The sequence below is a fragment of the Nesoenas mayeri genome (assembly GCF_963082525.1).
Source record: "Nesoenas mayeri genome assembly, chromosome: 24".
Taxonomy (NCBI): Eukaryota; Metazoa; Chordata; class Aves; order Columbiformes; family Columbidae; genus Nesoenas; species Nesoenas mayeri.
In genome coordinates, this window is record NC_137546.1 from 2,404,703 (window position 1) to 2,429,812 (window position 25,110).

Sequence of the window (25,110 nt, forward strand, 5' to 3'; positions counted from 1 at the left end):
TGGATGTCACGCTTGGGTATGGTTTAAAAAGGAATTGTTCTTCACTGTGTTATTGAGCACACCAGACAAAGACAAGACCAAGGAGGAAGACACGCACAGACACACACACACAAGGACTGCTGGAAGGAATAGAACAGGGAGGAGCAGATATTCGGGGCTGGAGAGAGCCTGTGGCTTGCTCAGATGGTGGCACCCAGCCACCACTTACCTGCAGTGTCCCCGTGTCACCGCCAGCATGGAAGGGACTGACACAAGCTGGGCTTAAAGTGGCTGCTGGGGCTGGGAAGTGGGAGGTGTGGGGGTACCAGTGTCCTCGCGGGGGTACCAGTGTCCCAGCGGCACCAGCGCTTACCACAGGGTCCGCTGTGCTTTACTGGGATGGCAGCTTTCTGGTGGCACTCGGCTTTCTGGCGCTCGCAGTCGTTGCTGTAGGTGCGGCTGTCGCGGGCGCAGACGGGCCGGTAGGAGCCGTCGCAATTGATGCGGTCGCAGGAGCAGCGAGCGGTGCCGCGGCGGTTCAGGCAGACGGCGTTGAACTTGCACTCATCTCTACATTTGTCTGGGAGGAGGGAGGAGAGCAATGCTCGCACGCACCGCGGGGACAGGGGTTACATTGCCAAAAGCACGGAACGGAGCAGCAGAGGAGGTCAGGAAACTGAATTTTCCTGCTCCCCAGAAAGCAGGGAGGTACTTACCCTGGTGCTGGCACTGCCCTGAACGCACCTTCTGGATCTCCAGTCCCCGGATGGCCCCCGAGCGCCCCATCACGCACTCGTTGTCATAAGTCACCCCGTCGTCACCGCACACCGGCTCTCGCTTTGGGGGACAGTTCTCGGGGCGGGGGAGCAGCTCTGCCCTCCGGGTGCGGGGGTTCACCCGGCAAACGCGATTCATGTCGTTGAGGACGCCTTTACACGGGTCTGCGAAGGGAGACGGTGCAGAGAGTCAGAAAAGATATGTCCTGTCCTCCTCCTCCTCCTCCTCTCAGCTGGCTCCAGGAGTCTTGGACCTGTCCCATTAGCACCCAACGTGTGCTCATCACTTCATAGAACAATTCAGGTTGGAAGGGACCTTCAAAGCTCATTTCAGTGTCTGTTCAACCCCTGAGGGATGGCGACTCCACTGCTGCCCTGAGCAGCCTGTTCCGATGCTTCACAACCCTAATGAAGATATTCGAGATGTTCTCTGCCTGCACTGTTCATCCTCAGACCTTGCAGCCTTCCAGTATCTCCAGGTTCAACAGCTCAGCTGCTCAACCCAGACCACCTGCATTTCTGCTGACGCCTGGCTAAAACCAGGAGCTCAAAGCCTCCTCTCTGCCCCAGAAACCAGGAGCATCCAGCGTGACGTTTTGCACCTCAACCTCACGCCCATCTCGCCCTACTTAGGACTGAGCAGTGACAGCGCAATTAAAGCTCCCCCAGGTTTGCAGCCTGCCCAAACACCCTCCCCAGGGACAAACACCACGCTGGCACGTGTCCTGGCTGATCTCATGCTTTTCCTAATGAATACAGTTGCTTTTAATTACAAGTATCCCCAGCCATCATTAAGCCAAAGAGGAGGACATCCTCGGAGCAGCAGGGCTGTGTTTGCACTCTGGGATCTCTGCCTGTCGAGCTCCTTTAATTAGAAGTTGCTGCCTGCCACCAGCCTGGGGACACCGGCGAGCACGAGGATTCTTGCCAAAAAACCTGCAGCCGGGGAAACTCCAGTCGGGGGGAAACGGCAGGAGGTGGTGGCACAGATGTTGCAACTGCTTTTTCAGGTCAGTGGGTCCTGAATAGAAACGTCCAGAGCCAAATACCGCGGGGGGAAGCACTGGCTTGGTCTGAATTTCAAAGGTCGTCACTCACAAACTGACCTTTTTCTGCCCAGCTTGTGTTTTTGGCGTGCGAGCAAGTTCCCCCCAACCCTTGATGTTTCCCGCTGGTCTGCCCTCGTTATTCCCAACGCGGGAGGAAGCGTTTTTAAAGCAACGTCCCCCTGGGGACTCACCACAGGCGCCGTCAAACTTCTTGAAAACGTTCTCCTGCTTGTCGCAGGCGTGCTTGTTGAGCTCGCACAGGCTGCGGTAGTCCCGGCCGTCGCTGCCGCACACCGTGCTCTCGGGAACGCCGCTGCAGGACGACGGGCAGACGCACTTGGCCGACTGACCATCGGTGGAGCGGACGCAGGTGCTGCCAAAACTGCAGGTCACCTCGGCACAGGGGTCCTTGGAGCCTGGGGAAAAGAGGGGACATAGCAGAAGGATGAACACATCAGCTCCTGTGACACTCTCTGCTTCTTGATCTTCTTAGGAGATAAATAAGCCCGACACACTGTGATATCAACCCAGACAGCCCTTGTTCCTCTGAGTGCCCAAAAATGTACACGATCATAGAATGATAGAACAGTTTGGGTTGGAAATACCTTCGCATCTCCCCAGTGCCCCTCCTGCCATGAGCAGGGACATCTGCACCAGCTCAGGTTGCTCAGAGCCCCATCCAGCCTGGCCTGGGATGTCTCCAGGGATGGTTCATCCACCACCTCTCTGCCCAACCTGGGCCAGGCTCTCACCACCCTTCCAAGGCAAAAATTCCTTCCTCACACCCAGCCTGAATCGCTCCTCTTTTAGTTTAAAACCATCACCCCTGGTTCTATCACAACAGCCCTGCTAAATCCTACAATACCAATGGATGCCCGTACCCCAGTGCCCTGGAGCCGTGAGCTCATCCGCCCCAATGTCTGCAGGGGCTGGAGGATCAGCCCCAAACCCCAGGACAAGGGGAAGGGAGCTCAGTCCCCAGCTGGCCCTTCAGGCAGAGCCCATCCTTTTCTAAACCTCCCAGCCCTGTACACGCTCCCCAAAAGCCTCTAGCTTTAGCAAACGTGCAAAATAAGGGTTTTCAAGGCACCTCCTGCAAACCATAATTAGAGGAAGAGCTCAAGCAGTAATTTCCTCACTGATGGGGAAGAGCCAAAATTTATTTGCCAGCTTTTCTTTTTTCCTTTTTTATCTTTTATTTGTTACTTCTTTATGATTATTATTTTAGATAAATCACTCAGCGCTCTCTCCCCTCTGACAAGAGCCCCAGCAGGAGTTGCTGGGTGCAGATTTATTGCCAGCCAGAGCGCCGCAGGAGAGAAAGGTCAAGTTAATTTACTCTGAGATGAGGAGACTGGGGCCTCATTTACACAGCTCCTCGCTCACAGCTGGTGAATGCCAAGCTGGGGAAGGGCTTTCATGAGCCCACCAGCCTCTACATACGCCTGGTCCCCCCAAATCTACCTTCAAGCCATGGCAGATGTGACCTGCTCTGGCAGTGAGATCAGAGAACCATTACTGTTGGAATAGACCCTCAAGATCATCAAGTCATAGAACAGTTTGGGTTGAAGGGACCTTCCCAGCTCCCCCAGTGCCACCCCTGCCATTAGCAGGGACATCTTCAGCAGCTCAGGTTGCTCAGAGCCCCGTCCAGCCTGGCCTGGGATGTCTCCAGGGATGGTTCATCCAGCACCTCTCTGGCCAACCTGGGCCAGGCTCTCACCACTCACCACACGGTCCCTTGCTGATGACTTTGATCCGTCTCTGTTGGTTGCACTGGGCTTTCTCCAGCTCGCACTCGTTGCTGTAGGTGGAATAATCGGAGCCACAGACGGGAGCCACCACGATGGGACACGCTGTCTTCTTGCAGACACAGGAGGCCTGGGAAGGGTCGGTGGAGCTTCTCTCGCACACCGCCCCGAACCCGCACAGCATCCCTCGGCAGGCTGCGGGCACAGACATGGAGAGATGGGTGAGCTGTGGGTGCTCCTCTGCAAACAGGAGGGGTGCAGCCCATAGAATCATTTTGGTTGGAAAAGACCCTCAAGATCATCGAGTCCAACCATTAACCCACCCCTGGCACTACTCCGTGTCCCTGAGAACCTCATCTCCATCTGTTCAACCCCTCCAGGGATGGTGACTCCACCACTGCCCTGAGCAACCTGTTACAACACCCGACAGCCCTTTGGGGAAGAAATTGTTCCCAAGATCCAACCTCAACCTCCCCTGGTGCAACTTGAGGCCATTTCCTCTCACCCTGGCACTTGTTACTTGGGAGAAGAGACCAACACCCTCCATGCTACAACCTCCTTTCAGGTAGTGGTAGAGAGCAAATAAATATTTATGCTGGCAGCTGAAACTGGGAGGTCAAGGACCAGCTCATGAGCCTCCAGCCCCACCACAGACATGGTGCAGCATCCCCACAACTCTATAAAGCACTTGCTCTGCCCACGGCCCCTCTGCTCAAGCCTCTGGGGGTCCTCCACAACATAACGTGTTTTCTCATAACCAGCAAGATGAAGGAAAGCCCAGGAATGGAGAAGAAAACATCCTCACCTGTCCCAGTGTGGGACAGATCACCCCGCGTGCACACGCTGCTTTATTCATTGCTTTTTATGCAAAGCAGCCAGACCACGTGGCTGGTGTCTCTCTAAGAGAGATGCACAAACCTCTTTATCACATCCACTAATCAGAGCAGCCAGCACGGACCAGTTCAGCATCTGAATTGCTAATGTGGTAGGAAATGAAATTCTACGGTTGAGGGAGGAAGGAGGACAGGTGTCCCCAGACGGAGCGGTCTGCAGGTGAGGCAGCGAGAGCACGGAACGCCAGAGCTTTCTGTGCAGTGGTCACAGCCCAACACTCCCAGCACGCACCGCTGGGCAGGTACGTGTACACAATCACACAGGAGTGCACTGCACAGCCCTGCATGCACAGCCGCTGCATGTGTGCACACCTGCTGCCCCGCTCCGCATGTACAGCTGCTGCTGCACCCTGGATGCACACCTGCTGCCCCGCCCTGCAGGCACACCTGCATGCCCCACCCTGCACGCACACCTGCTGCCCCGCCCTGCAGGCACACCTGCTGCCCTGCCCTGCAGGCACACCTGCGTGCCCCACCCTGCACGCACACCTGCTGCCCCGCCCTGCACGCACACCTGCATGCCCCGCCCTGCAGGCACACCTGCATGCCCCGCCCTGCACGCACACCTGCATGCCCCGCCCTGCAGGCACACCTGCAAGCCCCGCCCTGCACGCACACCTGCATGCCCCGCCCTGCACGCACACCCACTGCAGCACCCTGCATGCACACCTGCATGCCCCACCCTGCATGCACACCCACTGCACCAAGCGCAGTCCCTGCACCTGCCCCCAAGCACCTCCCGCCCCCCCCGCGCACACCTGTCCGCCCCGCGCTCTCCCACACACACAGCACACCTTATACACGGAGCCTGACCTACATAATGACAGAGAAGTCATAAAAGGCAAAATAAAACGCTCGACAGCGACTCATTTACACTTCAATTCCCGGGCGTTCGCCTTTGACTGCCGTGAGATTTGGAGCTCATATGCACAGCAACAATGAGCCCACTAAGAGACTAATATCACCAAATAAAAAAGAACTCTCTTTCTCTCCTGCCCAATATCTAAAAGCAATTCATCATTTTTATGAAGCGCTCTGGATAGTCTCTCTTGCTCTTTCTCTCTCTCCTGTTTTTTCTTAATGCAGATGAGCCTGTTGAGCTCTGAGATTAGAGGATGCCAGGGAGCTGCGCAGGTGAGGAATGTGAAATGCAGGACAAGCGACGATTCATCCCGTTCCCAAGGCGCAGGTCTGGGGAGCAGGAGTATAACTGGGTAAGTGCATAATCTGCTGCCAGTCACAGGGGAGGCGGCGATGGAGCCACCATAGGGATCAGCCCCACCGAAGGGAAGGACAGGGACAGCTCTCTCCCTCTAGAGCTCTTCTGTTCTTGTCTTTTGCATCCGAACACAGAGCAGGAGCCACATACATCCAAGGTGAAGGTTTCAAAGCCGACTCAGCTCTGGTCCCACTCAAACTTTGCAGTGAGACCAAATTCAGGACAGCACCAAGCACTTCAAAAACCCAGTCCTAAGATGCTTGTTGCTATTTTGGGGTACATTTCCTTCCCATCCACCTCATGTACCAACAGCACTTTTGCCTTTGGTTCCCTGCCGCCCATCTGTCACACCTCAATGTCTCTGTCACTGATTGTGCCCGTTCCCTGGTCACCAATGTGGGATCTCTCAACGTTTGCTCAAGGCTTTGCTTCCAAACTGCCTACAAAGCACATGGCCAGGCTGAGCAGTGAGGTCAGAGAGCAAGCTGGATCTAAAGCAAAGCTCAGCTCTAGTTAAATCATCCTAAGGCTGCAGGGCCGGGGCACAGCGAGGCATCTGGCAAACAATGAGAGCAGCACTTGTCTGGAGCGGAAAAAAGCGACAGCGAGGAGCTGACCTTTCCCAAACCTCCGTAGCCGCTGAGGATGAGGGAGAGAAACAGCTCAAGTGAGGTGTCTGCGCAGCACTCGAGCGAGCCGCACAGAACAAAAGGGAGGGCTTGGGCTTATTGTAAGCATGCTGAATGCCAGCCAAGCCTCTCCGTGTCTCTTAGCAGCACTGGAGCAGAAACAGGATAATAAATAACAACAAATAATAATAAGAAGAAGAATTTAAAAGTGCACTTGCTGGAGAGGAGGGGAAAAGCAAAAGGTGTTGCTACAAGTAATTAATGATAACGTGCTTCCTGCCACACAGAGTCAGCGGACAAAGCATCTCCTCTCCCTCAGCAGCCTCTTGCAAAAGCAAGAAAGGCTTTTAGGAGAGATCAAGGCAAGAGCAACGACCTGCCTGGGTTCAGAGCATCGCTGAGAGATGAAACCGGGCTGGGGACAGTGAGAACCAGGGTTGCAGAGCTCCTTCCTGCGGTCTGAGCCCAGAGCTGCTGGCATCCACCAGAACGCAGCCCCTCCTGCCCGTTGCGCCAGGTGTAAGGACACCGCTTCGGATCCAAACCTCCCACCCCGTCCCTGACACCTCCTCAGGCAGCCCCTAATTAGCAGCGCGGAGGGAGCAGGATGCTTCGTTACCAGGGAAGCCCCTGCCAAGGTTCAGCGCCGCGTTTCCCCGAGCGGGCGCAGGTGGCTGGTGCTCCAGGGCAGATGGCAGCAGCTCCACCTTCCTCGCACCCAACGGTGCCTCCAGATGCCCCAGAATGGCTGGGAGGACAGCTGAGAATAGGACAGGTCCGGGGGGCTGCCAGGGGGAACCAGGGCCACCAGCAGAACAGCTACAAGCCACCGAGGCTCCTCTTCTCCCCTGCTATTTCAAGCCAGAATACTGAAGCCTAAAACAATTCCCGCATTTTAGCACTGATGCAGAACTGCAATGTGCGAAGTATATAAGCTGGGTGGGAAAGCGGCTTTGCAAGAGGTAGAAAAGCTTTCATAAAAGGTAGAAAAAGGTATTATAAAATCTTTAGGCACAATTCTCTGCAATCCTTTAAAAGCAATAAGAATGTTACAAAGTGATCATGATCATTATACATATATTTGTACGAGTCTGTTTATTTTTACCCTTTGGAATAAAAGTATATTTCATGCAATCTTTTTTTTTTTCCTTCTAAATTGTTTGAAGATTATTTTTCTCCCATACCATATGTCCTATCAGATCCATCCCAGCCTCCTGGACCGGAGCAGTGAGGACAGGGAGGATGGAGAGCAGCTTCTGCTTCCAGTTCCAATTCCCCATCCAGTTCTGCGCCTCGGTTCTCCCATTTACAAAGAAATGCGGGTAATAACAATCACCAAACCCTCCACGTCAGTAGGTAAATAGCTCAATATAAGTAGTAGGGATTAATAACAAGCTGGCTTCATCAAGTGCTTTGAGATCTTGAGGTGAAGAGCTCTATCTAATAAGCCCCAAGCATTCACATTAAAGTGTTTCTCCAGCTTAATAACAATAATCATAAAATGTAATGTCAAAATTGCTCTTTTCCACTGTACAGAGGAGAAAAAAACCCGCTACCAGAGCAGCTTGCTGATGGCTTATTGCCCCCACCAGCCAGTCCTGCGCTCCCCAGAGCATCCCAGCACCCAGGGCAGCACCCAAGAGGGGCTGCACACACACAGACCCTTCCCCAAAGCTCTGCCAAGGGAGGAGGAGGAGGAGGAGGAAGGCCCTGAACAGCCACAGAGGAGGGGGATGCCGGGAAAATATATGGGTGATATCTGGTAGCTCCCCCTGACCGGCCAGAAGGTGTGTTTGCCGGCCTGGACCTGCTCCCCATCCCAGATGAATCCATCCCTTCTTTGAATAGGCTGAGTAAAACCATTGGAAGAGCACGGCTGGGTAGCTGATGTCAGCTCATGGGTGGGATGTACCTGCGTTCATGGCTTGAGGTGTCTCCAGGGACAGGAGAGAGGAAGGGATAACAACACACGACATCTGGACAGAGCCACAAATCCCTGCCGCGAGGGATGGAGAGGGACAGACGGACACTTGCCAGCAGCACAGCCAGCTCAGGGCAACCTGCACCTCTAGGGACCTGCTGGTAGCCAAACCCACTGGCTTTTGAAGGCCTCACCACACTAGCCTAAGCAAGCCCTTACGGGAGGACCTCGCTGATGCACAAGGCGGGGATGGCAGCAAAGAGCCGGGCAGAGCTGCACCGGGGGCTTCTTTGTGCGGAAAGGGCAGAGGGACACGCGAGGACCGGAGACGTGTGACAGGACGGCGATGGCCGGCATTAATTCTGCATGAGCGCGAGGTGCCCGTTGCCATAGAGACCGGTTAGGCTGGCGCTCCAGCCTAACAGGCTCTCGTCTGTGCACATTGACTCCTCTTCCCCGGCCCACCCTCCCTGCCATCAATATTAATTGCATCAGCTCAGGGCTTGCTTGGTGGAGGGGGAAGGAGCTGCCTGCCCTGCTCCAAGGGGCTGGGAGAGCCACCTGTCCCCACAACATGGGACACTGACCATGCAATGCCACCGAGGTGGATCTGGAAAGCTGCAGCCAGCCCCATGGAGCAGCGGTTTAGCCACAGAGCTGAGCAAATCTCTGGCCCCCGGGGCCACCAGAACCTCTCCAGAACAAGTCCTCAAACCACTTAGTTTTCAAGCCAACATATTCTAAGGATAGAAGGTCCTTAAGAAGCTGAGAGAATGGTTTGCATCCACCATCCACTTTGGGAGTCTCTGTGCTGCTCCAGCTCTCCAAGGACCTTGCATGTGCAGCTCTACACATGACAGAGACCTTTGTGGTGGTTCAGCACCCCCAAACACACCCTGCACAGTTAAGGGAAGCCCAGAAATGTGGTCAGCACCAGCCACAGCCTTTTACAGCCCAGTTGCCTAAAAAAAAAATCCTCTTAACTTCTAAAATAGACCACAAGTAGTCTCTAACAAAGCGTCAGCACCGCAGCGTGTCCCCATGCAGGGGTGACACTGGGGACACCGGCAGCATAAGCCAAGGCAGACAAGGGAGGAGCGGGAGGAAAAATGACTACATGGCCTATAACTGGGGTTCAGGGGTGGGTGGGCTGCAAGGAGAAAGGTTGATCAGCTGGAACATCTAAAAGCAAAGCCAGCTGGAGGCAGAGATGGTAGCGAGAAAAGCGAAGGTGGCGCCGGGGGCTGGGTGGAGCAGGGAGGAGTTGAAAGCATCAGTGTTCTCGGGTCTGAAACATCAAAGTCACTCTTGCAAATCAAACACCATCTTAAAAGACTCCCTCATTAATCTGTCATGAGTCCCCTGCGAGAGCGGCTCTGAGCAGACTGTCACGGCTCCCGGTCACTGGAAGAATCCATCAACCTCCATCAGAGAGGAGCCGTTTGCAAACGTGCTCCGTGAGGGATGCGAGCGAGCAGCAGCAGGTTCTGCCTGCACCTCCCAGCACACACAGACCCCCCAGCCCCGCCACCGAGCAGCAATCTGCAATCCACCCTGCAGCAAAACCCCCAAAACTCAGCACACCACGAGCACACCCAGATGGGACGGCGGCCCGGACGATGCCCACGCGAGGGCAAGAAAAAGAAATGATACTTGGACTGTTTTGACTTGATCCCACGTGCCCGCAGAGGCCACGCTCTGCAAAAACTGTGTTTACAAATTGGGGAGATGAGAGAGCTCAGCAAGGCAAGGTGGGTAGGTAGGCTCTGGATGCCTGGGGGAAATGAGGGCTCCTCCCCAACAGATCCAGATCCAGCACGTCTCCCATTGCACATCCAAAACCAGCACGTCTCCCATTGCACATCCAGAACCAGCACATCTCCCATTGCACATCCAGAACCAGCATGTCTCCCATTGCACATCCAAAACAAGCACGTCTCCCATTGCACATCGAGAACCAGCACGTCTCCCATTACACATCCAAAACAAGCACATCTCCTATTGCACATCCAAAACCAGCACGTCTCCCATTGCTGACCTGCCCCAGGCTGCCAGGCACTCTGCAAGGTCCGCTTGGGCTCTTTGCAAGGGTCTTGCTCACACCCCAGGGGTCTCATTCAGCTTCACACCTCCTGCTGTCCTTTGCGCCCCCTCTGTGCTTTGGACCAAGTATGAAGTGTTGTGACAGAGCGCTGCCCAGCACATGTGTAACATGTGTGGCCACACAGCTACAGCCGCTCCTGTTCTCAGCAACTGCTCGCCTGCCGCAAAAACGAGTCCTTGTGTCACCGTGACCTGTGGGCATGTTTCGACAAAAAAAACATTCCCTTGGCAAGAACCGCTCTGCCGCAACACAGCACCAGGCTGGAGTTCTGCACTGAGGGTGGTGAGAGCCTGACCCAGGTTGGGCAGAGAGGTGGTGGATGAACCATCCCTGAGACATCCCAGGCCAGGCTGGACAGGGCTCTGAGCCACCTGAGCTGGTGCAGATGTCCCTGCCCATGGCAGGGGGGGCACTGGGGGAGCTGGGAAGGTCCCTTCAACCCAAACCATTCTATGATTTGCAGTGACCCAACTCTGGAGCTGGTGGTGATGCACCAGCTCTCTCTGAAAGGTATCATGCACCAACCTGACACAGACAATGGGAAGAGAAGACAAAGCAAGATAAATGTTGTTTCTTTGTCACAACACCAGAAGGATAGTCCTGGGAGAGATATGAAGTGAGGCAAGCTTGGGGATCTGCAGACTTAGCAAGGACCTGATCCAGGGGAAAACAAGAACACCTTAGCAGTTCTCCCATCTCCTCCTCCTCCAACACTTGAGCCACGTAACATGAAAGTGCATAAATTGAACCCCAACAGAAAGCTCAAACCTCACTGTAAATGGAGAAGAAAATGCTCTCAAGAGATCAAAAGTGCTGTCTAATAACTGCTGCTACCTCACCTACCGCTCAGCTTTTGAAGAGCTATGTTTAGCATCTCTCTTCTCTCCGGAGCTGGCTGGGCTGAAGCACAATTTGCTGTGGTGCTTGGGGTGCGGAGCCCGGGCAGGGAACCCATCGCTGTGCTGCAGGCATGGGGCGAACACATGGGGATGAAACTCCACGAGCAGCCCCCAGCCTTGGCTCCCGAGCTGTTACTGCCATACGATAGCAATATGAGCAAGAAAAAAGGAAGGGGAAGCCAAAGATGTGTTATGGTGAGTTCTCTGGGGCAGCTACGGGACCGCCATATGGGAGGCGTGAATTGCCCGGGATTTTGGGGCAAAAATCCCCAGGTTCCTGAGGTGGCAGCGGGTACAAGCACCGTACCAGCTTGTCTGTGCTGCAATGAAGTCTCAAAGAAAGAGCAGGCAACGTGTAATTAAAAGGGAGCAGCTGCTGAGCAGCCTGGTACAGAAATTTCACCTTGCGCAGAGAGAGCGATTTTTTCCTTGTTCCGTGATGTGTGACAAGACTCCTCACCACGCTCCGATGCTCCCGGTCCCTCCTCGCTCAGCAATATCAGCCTCAGCCCACTTGTCACCGGCTGGCACAGAATCCCCGTCACAGCATGACAGGGTCCCCCAGTGCCAGGCAGTGGGGTGCGAGGTGTTGGGGAGAGGGGTGGAGTGTTGGCGAGCAAGGGCATCGTTCCTCAGCACAACACCCAAACATACACCCCTCCAAAGAATCACAACAGTTTGGGTTCAAGGGACATTCCAAGCTCATCTAGTCCAACCCCTGCCATGGGCAGGGACATCTTCACCAGCTCAGGTTGCTTTAGAAAAGCATGGGTGTGAAAAAGGAGAGCATGCATGGCTGTCTCTCTCATGGCAGATGATGCTGGACCTGACCAAAAAGCATAAGAGGATGCTGGAAAGAGGGCACATCCAGCAGGCAGTTGGAAAGCCACGCCCAGGACTGAGAGTGCTGTAGGATTAATCCGCTAACTGATTTCCTATGCAGAATTGAAAAGCCACCTGCACCAGCATTTTCTCTGCCTAACCTCCATGCCGGGGCCATTTTCTGCAAATCCTGTAATTTATGGGGTGCCAGGCAGAAGAAAGCATTTTTCCAATATTTAATTTCTCAGATGTCCTCATCCCGTGTGTCGCTGCTGCTTTTATGCATCCATAAATTAGCATTTAGCGCTGCTCCCTTGGCCAGGTGCAACGGGTTGGGCCAGCATCACCCTACCCATGCTTGCCAAAAAGAAATGGGTGTCCAGCCCCTCTCAGCCTTCTCAGATGGTTCCAAACCCAGCAGAGAGAGGATCCACAGCTGGCTGGTGGCATTAACACATCTGCAAAGGCACAGACCTCACTAATGACCTTTTGCACCCCTGCGAAGCTCCCGGGGGAGGAGGGTGATGGGAAGAGGGGGATGATGGGGACCTGACCCCAAAAATCCCATTGCCTCATCCTATCGATCCACCTGAGCATCCGGCCTGGCTTCAGGGCTCCAAGAAGATTTATTGCTCTCCCTGCCCTCCGCAGAGCAAACAACAAAACCCATCTTCACTCCCCCAAGGGACGCTGCAAACAAACACAAATCAAACCCTCTCCTCACAGAGCTGCAAGAGCAAGGAGAGGAGGGACCCTCCCAAATCCTCCCCCGCCGTTTATCTCACCCCAGGGGATTTGGGAAGGCACAGCCCACCCTGCCGGCCCCCTGCACCGCACCTGCCCAACCCCCTTCTGCAGAGCATTTCTGCCCTGGGGGGGCACAGCTGAGCCAACAACCACCCCCTCAAGAGACAGGAAAATTAGGCAATTCCCTCAGCTTGGGAAAAGGCAACAGCCATAGAGCACTGCGTTTAAGAAAGCCAGGCTTAAGACCCTATAGAGCTTAAGACCATACAGAGCTTAACTAATCCGCTGCCCAGCTGCGGGAATGCCAGCGGCGCAGGGGATATAGGAGAAAGCAGCGAGTTAACAGCATTAATGACCTTGTTTCGAAATGAAGCAGAGTCCACTCTATAAATCAATGTGTGGCTCAAGAGTTTTCTAAGGTAGAAATGGGTATGAGGCTAAAAGGAAGAGATAAAGAGCACGCCAGTGCTAATTGCAAAGTCTATCGCCTCCAGCATCGCCGGAGCACCAGGGCAGCGGCCGTGGCCCCGGCACTGTTTCTGTAGGCAGGACAGGTCTTTGCAGAAAAGATGCCCGAGGTGTGGGATGCCGCTTCCTTCGGACAAAACCCCGAGGTCTGACACTGCCAGGGCAGCCGATGATTTCTGTCTCGCTTTCCAGTAGCATTTAGAAGGGACAAGGACCACAGTAAACCTTCCAGTAGACCGCACACCACCATGTCCCACCAAAGCCACCCTGAGAGCAAAGCTCTTCCCCCTGCTCCCCTCTGCCATAAACGCTCCCCAAAAAATGATGCAAGACATTGGCACCATATTAGACACGCCTCGTTTGACAGCCCACCAAGGGTGGTAGTTTTCCATCTCCCGTGAGGACCAGGGATCTTTTGAAGTATGTCATCTGGATGGGCTGGGCTGCTCATATTTTGGAGCCCTAAGCTAGGAGTTACACCTACGTTCGTTTTTATTTTTGCTTTGGATGTCTCCTCTGGTCCAATTATAGATTAATCACATTTTATCTAGCATCCGTTTCTCCCCCGCCTCCTTCCCCACCCCCATCAGAGAAGGAAAGAAAGAAGGAAAGAAAGAAACATGTTATTAATTGGCTGCTGTTTTCTGCTGGGTTCTTATCTGTGCACATGAAACTGGGGAGGCTGGGGAAGGTACTGAGCAGCCTGCCAGCACAAAGCGGGGCATTTTAAGCCTGATTTTCAGAGAAAAACAAAGCTCCTGTGATGACATTATCTGAGCATGTACTCGCCTGCCTGCATCCAACAGCTTTCAAAGCCATTGACTGATAACATGGCCTGAAAAACCAAAATTCCTCCAGGTCTGTGAAAACAGAAGGGTTGAGGAAGCCCAGAGAAGAGGTGCGAGGTGCTGGTGAGTCGCTGCTCATCAGACACCAGGGAACCTGCAGGATTCAGAGGATGGGAAAGCAAGGGCTGTGGTAGAACTCCCCAGAATTTGCATGCCCACCCCCTTTCTGGCCAGGGCAGTGGAAATGCCCCATGTTTAGCTGAACACCAGCTTCCATTTTGCTCTTGATGCTGATAAAGCTGAAACCTTTTGCCAGCTGGAGCACTAGCCCAGCAGGGTTTTTGGTAGCATTTACACAGCGTTAGCAGCTAACTGATCCAAGGCTGGATGGCCCGGGATGATTCAACTTTGGCTGCACAGCAGCAGTAATTTCATGAACAGCAGCCCAGCAACCTCTGCCAGCCTCCCAAATCACCTCTCCCCAAGCCGCTCAGCCCGTGTCCCACGCACTTGGACCAAAGAGATTCCAACCTGCTTTGTGACCATTGAACCTCCCGCTGCCATGGGCCAGCACAACCCACTCCGATCCTTTCCCAGCAAGACCAAGCTTTGCTAAGCCAGCGGAGAGTCCCGGGGAAATTTTGTGTTCACATTGCTCCGTCTGTCCCCGCCTGCTCTGCGGGCAGGGTGGAGGGTGACAGGGACAACGTCTGCTGCCCAGGTCACAACAAGGTGCTGCCTTGAGCTCCAGGAGCCACAGGCTGAATTGAGTCACCTCCCTCCCCATCCTCCCCTGGGTTGCTCTGATGCTACATCAAAAAACCAAAGGGACCACGGGAGGTGGAATGTTGCTTCTGGCCATTGCCTCATGCTAACATCCCTTCTCCTTCTTGTCGTCCTTCCTTCACTTGTCACTGCCACACATGCCATTTTTGCCTTTTTGTTTGTTTTTCCTCTGTGCAAACCTTTCTGCACCTCCTTCTGCTTCCCCCTTCCTTTTGCCAAAACCCAGGAAAACCCTTTGGGGACAAACACAGAACAACCACTGCTGCTTTTAAGGACAAAGTCCCTTTCTCCAGTCCCCCTCCCTTCCACATTCTCCGCAAGTGAACCAGTAAAGCTCTACAAACGTCTGGAGCACATGGAAAATCCCAGCTCCCTTTCCAGCCCTTCTCCGCCTCCACCACTGCTGCTGGGAAAACCCTCTGCAGAGAAAGCGGCTCCTGCGCATCCCAGGGACAACGAGGGACAGGAGGGACCGTTGCTCTGCCCTTCCTCCTCATCCCAGAGCGACGCGGTTCTGCATCCCCGGGGCGGGGACAAGAGCGTGATGTATCACTGCTCTGGGCACAGAGAGCAGCCAGTCAGCTGCAAAAATAGATCACTGGGTCAGGAGGTTTTGCTCCGCCAGCAGCTGCGGGAAGCACGAGAAGCTCAAGCGATTTGCTCTCGAGTGCGCGCCGAGCGCAGGAACCGACGATGTACTCACCATCTCGCGGCGTTGGCGGTGTCTGAGTAAAGTAACTATTGGGCTTGTCTGCAAAGAAACAAAAAGAGATCTATCAGCAGTTCCCTTTTGCACGCTCACTCCTTCCTTCTCCCCCCCAGCCCCCTGTCCGCAGCTCCCCAGCAGCTTTTGGGTCTGCATTTCATTCTTCCAGCATATGTGCCCTGCAAAAAAAGGCACCGGCTCCCAGGAGGTCCCACAGCAAGAAGGGAGCAGCAGCCCGGGCTCTCCCTGGTATTGATGGAGCATCTCTGGCTGGGGTTCTGTCCTGCCTGGCAGGGCTGGGGCTTGTCTCAGCCCGTCATGTGCCATTTAACCCGGACTGCAATGCGAATCACCCTGTTTATCACATCTCACACATGCACCCACCTGGGCACTGACTCACTAGGGTGGGTGAGACAGCAGCGGGAACGCTGCAGCCACCCAGGTGAGAAGGCAAATTGGGAGTAGGTATCAAAGGAAGGTGGCACTGCCTCCCACCAGCCAGCCTCCTGCATTTTGGGTAACCCCTGATTAAGCAGAGTGGCAAGAAGAGTTCTGCAGACCCTGGGAAACACCCCAAAATCAGCACCAAATTCCACTCTGCTCTCTACTAAGTGAAGTGCCCAGGGCAGCACAGCCAGGCTGTGGCAGAGGGCACATAATTCCTTCCCAGCCATCACCTGGGCCCTGCTCCCAACAGTGCTTTTTAAACACATCTGTGTATTTTGCAGTTTTACACAGCTTTTTTCCTAACCACATACACCCCAAGGGAAGCAGTGCATCCCAAAGCCAGGCTGGAGGATTTGCCTGCCCTCTAAAGGTTTTTCTCACAGCGGGTGTTTGGCACTTTCCAGCATCAAGGAGGTGAAAGACGCTGCTGCACGACCGAGTTTTCCTCCCCAGGCTGTGCCTAGAGAAAGCCAGGCTGGGAGGGCAAGCACCTGAGCAAGGATGAGGCAATACAGCACCGGCAATACATGGATGTACCCACACCCAAGCCACATTGGGGATCGGATCAACAGCTTAACCTCAGGGAAAACTCCTCCGTCTTGCTCCAGCCCTCTGCTGATCCTTCAGGGCAAGGGATGAGTATAGAGAGCAGGGATCCTGGAGCAACTTAGGAGATACATCTCATATAGTGACAAGGCCCCAAGGGTTTAGCAGTTTGGAACAAGGGAGCAGCAGAAGCCCCTGACCAGGGTAGGACCATCTTTAGCCCTGCCAAGACCCCCAGCTCACAAGCAGACTGCCTGCATCCCCCCAGGAGCATCACCCACACTCAGACCTCATGCAGCAGGTTGGGAGACACCATATTTCAGGGAGGGGAGGGAATAGGACACAGGCGGATCTGGCACAGCTCGGAGCCCGAGCGCATCACACATGGTGAGGAGCTGGGGCTGCTCCTCGCACACCCACCTTCTCAGCTCCGCTCCGCGCTTCTGGCCCAACGGCATCTCAGGGAAAACGGGGACAGAGCTGCAGAGCTGGCTGTCACCTCCCCAGCTTGTCCCCAGGCAGCAGCAGGTGAGGGATGAGCGCCTGGGTGCAGGGCATTGGGAGGGATGCCTCCGCATATCACAGCCCCAGATACCCTAAAACCCCTGCCTCTCCCTCCCCTGCTCCTCCCCACGCGCCCGGGGACACCTACAGTTGTTGAGGAAGAGCAGGACGGCAAATCCCAGTGTGGAGGTGGCCAGGAGGATGAGGCAGATGTTGCAGGGGATCATGAAATACCGCACCACCAGGGAGACCTTGTGCTGGTACAGCCGGTCCCGCTCCAAGGCCCCTGGCGCCATGGGGTACTGGCAAGCCGTCATGCTCGACCGTCACGCTGCTGGACAAAGCTCAACCTGCTGTCGACCCATCCAAGGCAGAGGAGCCACAAAGGTTCACATAGATCCTCTTCCCCAATCCCCAGTCGTGTCTGGTAGCCACAAGATCTAAGTTTTCCCAGAGGTTCCCATCCTCTGCTCACATGAGGGCAGGATGAGCCAAGGGGACCTTCAGGAGCAAGAGTTTGTCCCCACATCTGTCATCTCAGAGACAGAGCCTAGGGGTGATGTCCGAGCCCGCTCCAGAGGGACATGCACAGTCCCGTGCTCAGCAATCCCTCTTCCAGCCTGGGAGGTGTCAATCCACACCTGCCTGCAGAAAACAAACTGAACAACCCCCGGCAAAAGTGCTGAGAGCTCAAGTTGTGCGGCCAAGCCCGCCAGGACGGAGACAAGTTGCTACGGGTGTGGGAACGGTGGGAGCTGCAGCAGCAGCACCATGTGCCGGCTCCCGAGAGCAGGGCTGGGATGGAGACGGGACCAGCATGGGACTCCGCTCAGGCTCGCAGCCTCGGCAACATCTGTATCCTCTTGACAGGGATGCTACGGGAGGTCTCGCTGTCCCGGCGGTGCGCGGCCGCCTCCCGGCTCCACGCCAGCGTTGCTCCAGGAATGCCGAGCTTCCTCCGCTCTCCAAGCGTCTCCTCCAGGGCAGGTGCTCCCACTCTCACCGGCTTCTGACCCTCCGGAGCAGGTCCCTGCACCTGAGTGCTGCTCAGTCGATCCACACCTCAGGCAAGGGCAGGTGCTCGCCTTTCCACACCGAAGCTCCTTTCACAGCCACAGCATACCCATCCCGGCTGGGCTCCGCTTTCCTCCGGTGCAGCCGGTGCACAGCGCTCCTCTGCTGCTGCAAACGGGGCTCCGGCTCTCCAGCCCCTTCCCAGCCCTCCAAAGGGGCCACAGCCCGGCTTCTCCCCCTGGGCTGGCAGAGAGCAACGCTGCCCAGCGTGAGCACCTCCACGGTGGTGGCCGGGACAGGCCAGGTCCCCTTCTCACACCGCTGTGACATGCCAGTCCTGCCCGGAGAGGTTCCAGCTCCCCGCGGAGCCTGGCATGGAGAGACGCGGGTGGTCGCGGTGGGTGGGTGGGTGGGTGCAGCTCGGAGCTCTAATTCCAGCGCCCGACGTTGGCCCCACTCGCGGTGGAAGCTCCGCGCAGCATCACACAACGGAGCCGGGAGGAACGAAGCCCCCGCAGCCGCCGGAGCGCCCGCCCCACGCCCCCAAGTTTCCCCGCCCGCTCCTCTGCCCCGGGGGGGTCGGTGTGTCCCCCCCCGCCTCTCTCCACCGGCTCTACGCCCTGTCGAGCCCCGGGCAAGCGGCGGAGGGAGCGGGCGAGCCCCTCCCGAGCGCTCCGTGGCCAACAAAGGGGCGGGGAAGGCGAACGGGCGCGGCGCAGACAAAGAGCAGGAGGCGGCGGGGGTCGTGCTGCCCCCCGGGACCTGTGCGCAGGCGGGGCGGGACCCCCATCCCGGGGTGGGGAAGCCCCTTTCTCCCCGCCCCGCCGGCCCATTCGCCCACTCGAGTTGCTGAGAGGCGGGGAAAGCCCTGGCGCCTTCCCCAGCATCGCCCCCCCTGCAGGGGACGAGACCCCCGGGGACAGCGGCAGAGCCACGCAAGGAGCAGGAGCTCCGGGGGCAGCAGAGCACAGAGGGAGTCATAGAATCATAAAATAGTTTGGGTTGAAGGGACCTTCCCAGCTCCCCCAGTGCCCCCCCTGCCATGAGCAGGGACATCTGCACCAGCTCAGGTTGCTCAGAGCCCCGTCCAGCCTGACCTGGGATGTCTCAGGGATGGTTCATCCGCCACCTCTCTGGCCAACCCGGGCCAGGCTCTCACCGCCCTCAGGGCCAACAATTTCTTCCTCCTGTCCAGCCTGAATCTCCCTCCTTTGCATCCCTGGAAAAACGCACAGCTCCCCGTGAGCTGTTTCCCTGCCCACAGCATCACACATCCAGAGCACCATGACCTGCTGCCTCAGTTCTAAGGCACCATGGTCCTTAGCAAAGAGGCTGAGCTCTTCCTCACCATGGAGGAAGCAAACAGCTCTGGAGACAATGAACAAAACCCTGCGAGAGGAAGGCCCTCTGGTTACAGAGCCACAAGAACTCAAGTCTGGGCTGACAAGATGACCTTTGAACATCCCTTCCAACCCAAACTATTCTACAATTCTACATACAGCCCTGCAGTTTCAGAAGCTGCTTTACTGTCCAAGCCATGGGACAGGAGGACCCTTGTGGCCTCTTCTGCCTCGCAGGCGCTGCAGAAAGGCTGGCTGTACTCTGCGTGTCAAGGGCAAGGCGAAGAAGTTGTCCTCAAACACCCATGATGCGCTCATGGAGACGCAGCAGCGGATAACTCCGCTGCGGTCAAACTGGGAAGCTCATTACAGAGAACTGCTTTAAGTTCCTCCTGTGTTCCCCTGCTTGGCACTGACCGAGCAGCTGCTGCAGCCAGAAGGGGAAGCAGAGCTTCCTCCTGGCCATCACCGGCACACGCATGGGGGCTGCGCAGCCCCCCCTTCCTGGGGGGGTACCCAACTGTCTGGACATTCCCACCACCCACTCCTCCAAACACAATAATAACCCTCGCTGGCAGCACACACCCTCCCAGCCCCAGCCTGCTGCCTCTCCCTCCCTCCCTCACCTTGGCAAATTCACCTGAAGCCCCGGGGACACAAACACTAGAGCTGAATCCACCCACTCTCCCCTGCAGCGGGGAGATGCGGGGGAGGCTGGGTGGTCCTTCAGCACAGCATCTCAGGCACCACGGGTCTCCTGGTGGGATTGGCACGAGCTGCCCTACCACACCACAATCCCTTTCTGTCGGAGATGTGGGCTGAGAGCATCCCGAGCATCCCAGCACCACAGGTGCAACTTGCCAAGGTGCAGTACAGGGAAGAAGTAAAATAGAGAATGGATGAAAGAAATCCAAGTCACGTCCCAGACGTTGCTCCTCTTTAAACCTGCATCGCTCTCTCGCCTCTTTGGGGACTCGCAGAACATGATCCCAGCTCTCTGCGAGGCACGGGCTGCATCCTAACCAGAGAGCCCACACGAGCAGGGTGCCTGATGGCCCCATGTCCGAGCAGCGAGGCAGACTGGCATGCACTCCAGGTGCCATCCTCCTCCCGACACACACAGGAGCTGCAAAGAGACCCTGAGAGCGCAAGTGCCAGGAGGACTCAGCAGGAAACACCCTGCCGAGCCATCTCTCCCAAGCACAGCCCTGCTAGGAACCCATCTCAGGAACATCCTCAGTGTTCCTGGGAAAGGGCTGCCGAGCCAGCTGGAAAAGGGCTCCGACCCTCTATTTTTCCCTCAAAGGGCAAGTTTAGGTTCCCTGCCACTGCTGCCCCATCTCCAGTACCCTCCCCAGCTACCGCAGCCCCCTGAGAATTTCTGGAGCATCACACAAGAGGCCAAGACCTTCCTAAAAATGCAAAGTGAGTGTTCTGGTCCTCTCCTTTGCTTGGTCACCGTGTGGCCACCTTGGCTTGGTTCTGCATCCTCCTGCTCTGCCCGGCAACCCCTGCACATGCAGGCTAAGGCCAAAGCCTTGCCTTCGCATAAAGAAAGAGGAAAAAAATCCCCAAAGGGAAGCAAGGACATTTGCATCCTCCTGTGTGCATGTTTACACATGCAAATCAGCAACCACACAGTTCTCCCTTTCTTCCCAGGTCTGCGAGGACTCTGTCCCCTGCAGCATTTTGGGGGCCACTTCTAGGGGCAGCACCGCCTGGGATCTGAACAGCCTTTGCGTCCTGGAGGAGGCTGGTTCAACTCCAGCATGGGCAGATCAGCTCATCACCCTCTTGGGAGAGACAAAACACTTGTGCCTTTGCCCCTTGTGGGTCTTTATAATCAGAAGGGCCATTTGCGCTGGTCCATCCACCACTCATCATCTCTGCTCTAAGCAACACGAACAGCACTTCTCCCTTTTCTCCTCCTCCTTGGGCTGGAAGCAGCTTGGTTGCAGCTGCAGGTGCTCGGAGGAGAGCCAGCCTCAGCAGGGAGCAAGAGGCAGAAAGTCACCAGATCTGCCAGGAAAGGAGAGGGAGGGACAGGGGACATGGGGCCAATTTAACATCCTCAGACACAGCTGCTGCTCCAAGGCAAGAAAACATTATCTTTGAGCTCATCCGTATTCCCCGCTGCCCCGTTTTCTAAATGAAAATGTTCGATGCATTAAGGCCTCCGTGTGGTCACCAGCCAGTTTAAAGCCTGGTGCCATTAATGGGTTTATTTCGGGGCTTTCACAGTGAGGATGTCACAGCTGCTGCCAAAAAGCAGCAGACGGGCAGAAGGGGCTGGGTGCAGCTGGCTGTGCTCAGCCTGGCAGGAGGGTGGGTTCATCCTCTTGCTTCTGAAGCAAGAGACACGTTCTCCACCTCTCAGCACCATCAGCGCTGGGAGCAGCACAGCCCATGTCCTGCATCCCTGCACTGACCTCCAATTTGGGAGGTTCACAAGCATCTTGTGGTTTCCCGCACCCCTGAGGCACCAGTTACTTGGGAAGAGATAACACCAGCAGGAGACACCGTTTTCATTGCCTTCACATTTCTGCCTACCAGATACCAGCCTGCGACACCAAAAAAAACCTCAGTGCTACTTTGGGATCTAACTGACAGCTGTCAATCTGTCCCTCCTCGCCAAGCTAGAGACCTCACAGAAGCCCCCAGCTCCTGCTGTTGCCAAGCTGATTCCCCACCTGGCTCCCTTCTCGCTAATCCTGTTTGGCAGGGAGCTAATTGGGATTTATCTGACAGCACCCAATGCCTAGAGAGCCATTTTGTGCTTCCTCGGGGGAGGGGGAAGAGGAGGAGGAGGAGGAGAGAGCCTGCAGAAGGCATTTGCACATCTTCTCTTCCCCATCCCCTCCTGCAGTTTTACAGGCTAATTACCAGCATTACAGAGAAAGGAGCAGGAGGGGGAGAAAGTGGGTATTTTAATTATTTCATTTAACACTTGGCAGGACCCAGCTTGACTCCTGCTGAGCAGCGCTTGGAAATAAAGAGCTTTTAAACCCTATCAATGGGAGACAGGGGGAGCGGGAGATGGGGCTGGGGTGGCCGGCCTGGCAGCGAAGTTGCTGTGTGTGCTGGGAGTGGAAAGGGCTGTTAATTCACACCGTTAATTCACACCCTTCATAATAAACAGCTGTGCCAGGCAGCGCTGGACAAGGGGTGTCTGGCTGCCTCCTCTGAAGAGGGGGATTTTCCCACTTAATGACTTTGTCCTGAGCAGCCCCCTCCTACCATGCAGCGCTGGACCATGCGGCTGTTTTCCAGACACACTTAGGGATGCCCAAGCGTGGAGCATTGCAACGGGCCACGTGTGTCACCCTGGGGAATACAAGTCACCCTTTTCCGGCACCACAAGCGCTTCTGGAGCTGGCGGTCTGTGCACATGCTGTATTGCAACTGCAAGACAGCCCCTCCATTAACAGATGTGCCCCCTGACATCACACAAAGCATCTCTTCCACCTGTATGCAACGGAGAGTGGGCTTTACAGTCTCTCTGCCTCCCTCCTTCAAAAAGAAAAAGATAAAACAAGGTTTGCACACAGAGCGCAGTGTTCAGGTATAAAAGGACAAGACTGCTGCCCAAAAGCAGACACGCAGCAAAGAAAAAGCAACCCAGGGGTGATGCATCTGAGCGCTAAGCCACACAGCTCCCCGCTGTTCCGGCTAAGTCCCCTTTGCGCAGCCCTGTCACCCTCTGCCTTTGCAAAGGTGATTCTCCTCCACGGCTCCCAGGAGAACCCACTGTGCTGTCAGCACAGCTGCCCCTTGCAGGACTCGCATTTGGGAGCGATGCTGAGAACAGCAGCCGGGCTGGAGAGAGCGTCCCAGGGCGATGCTGGGACAGGGACCCCCTCAGCCTGTCCCCCTGGGTGTGCGGGATGGGGTACGTGCCGCGGTACAGCCCCAATCCTGCTGCACGGAGAGGAGATGCTCCCGGAGCTGCAGCCAGGCTCCTCCGGCAGGCTCGCACTGCCACCTGCTGCTGTCCCAGCCCGTCCGCGCTGCCAAACGCGGGTTCAGAGCTGAGCTGCCGGGTCACCGCATCTCCACCGGCGTGGAGGGGACGGTGTTAGAGCAAGATGAGGGTGATGAGGGAGGGCAGCCTCTCCTTTACTGGGGGATAAATAGATCCTGAGGCACTTCAGGGGCTACAGGCTGTCCTGAACTTACACTATCCTGTGGCTACTGTTTGCCCAAGAGCCTTGCCTGACTACTGGAGTGGCTGAGAGGGAATCATACAATCTTTTTGGTTGGAAAAGACCCTCAAGATCGAGTCCAACTATTACCCCACCTCTGGCACTACCCCATGTCCCTGAGAACCTCATCTCCATGTCTGTTCAACCCCTCCAGGGATGGTGACTCCACCACTGCCCTGGGCAGCCTGTTGCACTGCCCAACAGCCCTTATAGCGAAAAAAACATCCAAGCCTTCAGCCTCCCCATGTGCTAATTAAGCTGGCTGAGCTGTAAGGCATCACTTCTGCCAACTCTCTTCCAAACACACACCAGTTGCTTTGCAAGCTCATGTAAACTTGTTCATGTGCAAAGGGGGCGTGAGGATCAGCTGGTGTTGCAGAGCTCCTCGAGGATATGATAACATGGAGGTGGGTGGAAACAGGAAAAAAAACAGGGGAAAACAAATTATGAAACAAAGCTACAGCACATTTCTGGAGCAAACACCCAGCGGGCTAAAAGTGGCCTCTATTCCTGGCACTCTGGATAACTTCCCACCAAGAAAGCAACTGTCACCGGAGCGGTTCCAGACAACAAATGACATCCTTTGGCAATGGGGCAGGGGTACGTCTCATACTGGCTCTGCCCAAAAACACAGCACTGGCTGGAGTTATAGTGCTGCCAGTAACCTCATACAGACCTGAGAGTCCTAAAAACACATCAGCAGAGCCCAACTAGTGAGAAAAGACAATAATGCCAGTGAGAACAAGGTGTGCAGAGAGCAGGAAAGCAGAGGTACCTCACTGGCACACCTCAGTTCCCACTCGCCCCACCAAGGAATGGCCGTTCCTGCATCCTGAGAGCAGAAGCATCTTTGCCACGCCAGCTGTACAAAGTGCTGCAGGTAGAGGGAGCGCTGGGAGCAATATTTCGGAAAGGACCCGCCAACCTGCAGCCGGAGCTGCTCTGGAGAGCAGGAGCCGAATGCCAATGCCACCCGGCAACCTCTGCCACCCTCTCCCAGCCGAGGCTCCCCAGGGAGCAGCTTCTGTGCCAATGTTACCAGCACCGCATCAGCCATCGCCCAGGAGAAGAGCAGAATGTCCTCAGCTCGGTTTATGCATCTCAGGGCTGAGCAGAGGCAGAATTACCCAGCAGAGGATGCTGTTGGCTTGAAGAGCTTCTCTCCCTGCTCCTCCTGGACCCATAGAGGGTCCAGGGCAGGAGTGGGCAGCTTTCAATAATACTTGTATAAGACATCCCTCTGTTCCCTCTCCAGCGCCTTTGCAGCAAGGGCAGGTTTCCAAGCAAACCCTCAGCCTACCCCTCCTGATCTGCACAATACAGTCTATATATTATACATAATAAGAAGCACAGAACAGGGAAGGAATACAGTAGCAATAGCTTTACACAGCTCACCAGCCCCAGCTGCTGCAGGCCTGGTGTCCCCCCCTTTTCCTCGGTTCAGTGGGGTTCGACACAGCCAACCCAATGCCTGGACCAAGCCCAGCTGAGCTGCTGCAGCTCCGTCCTACCCTACATCA

At 55.7% G+C, this 25,110-nt stretch overlaps 1 protein-coding gene across 1 annotated transcript in view; it reads right to left on the reverse strand.

Annotated features, from left to right (window-relative positions):
* The window catches only part of AGRN (agrin), a gene marked incomplete at both ends in the record, with an annotated part of 91,083 nt that overhangs the window by 30,151 nt on the left and 35,822 nt on the right, over window positions 1–25,110 (reverse strand). Inside the window, 5 exons of the mRNA XM_080358809.1 lie at window positions 353–559; window positions 696–920; window positions 1,996–2,220; window positions 3,535–3,750; window positions 15,535–15,582. Coding sequence (XP_080214935.1) covers window positions 353–559; window positions 696–920; window positions 1,996–2,220; window positions 3,535–3,750; window positions 15,535–15,582 — 921 coding nt within the window. The remainder of the gene's footprint in view (window positions 1–352; window positions 560–695; window positions 921–1,995; window positions 2,221–3,534; window positions 3,751–15,534; window positions 15,583–25,110) is intronic.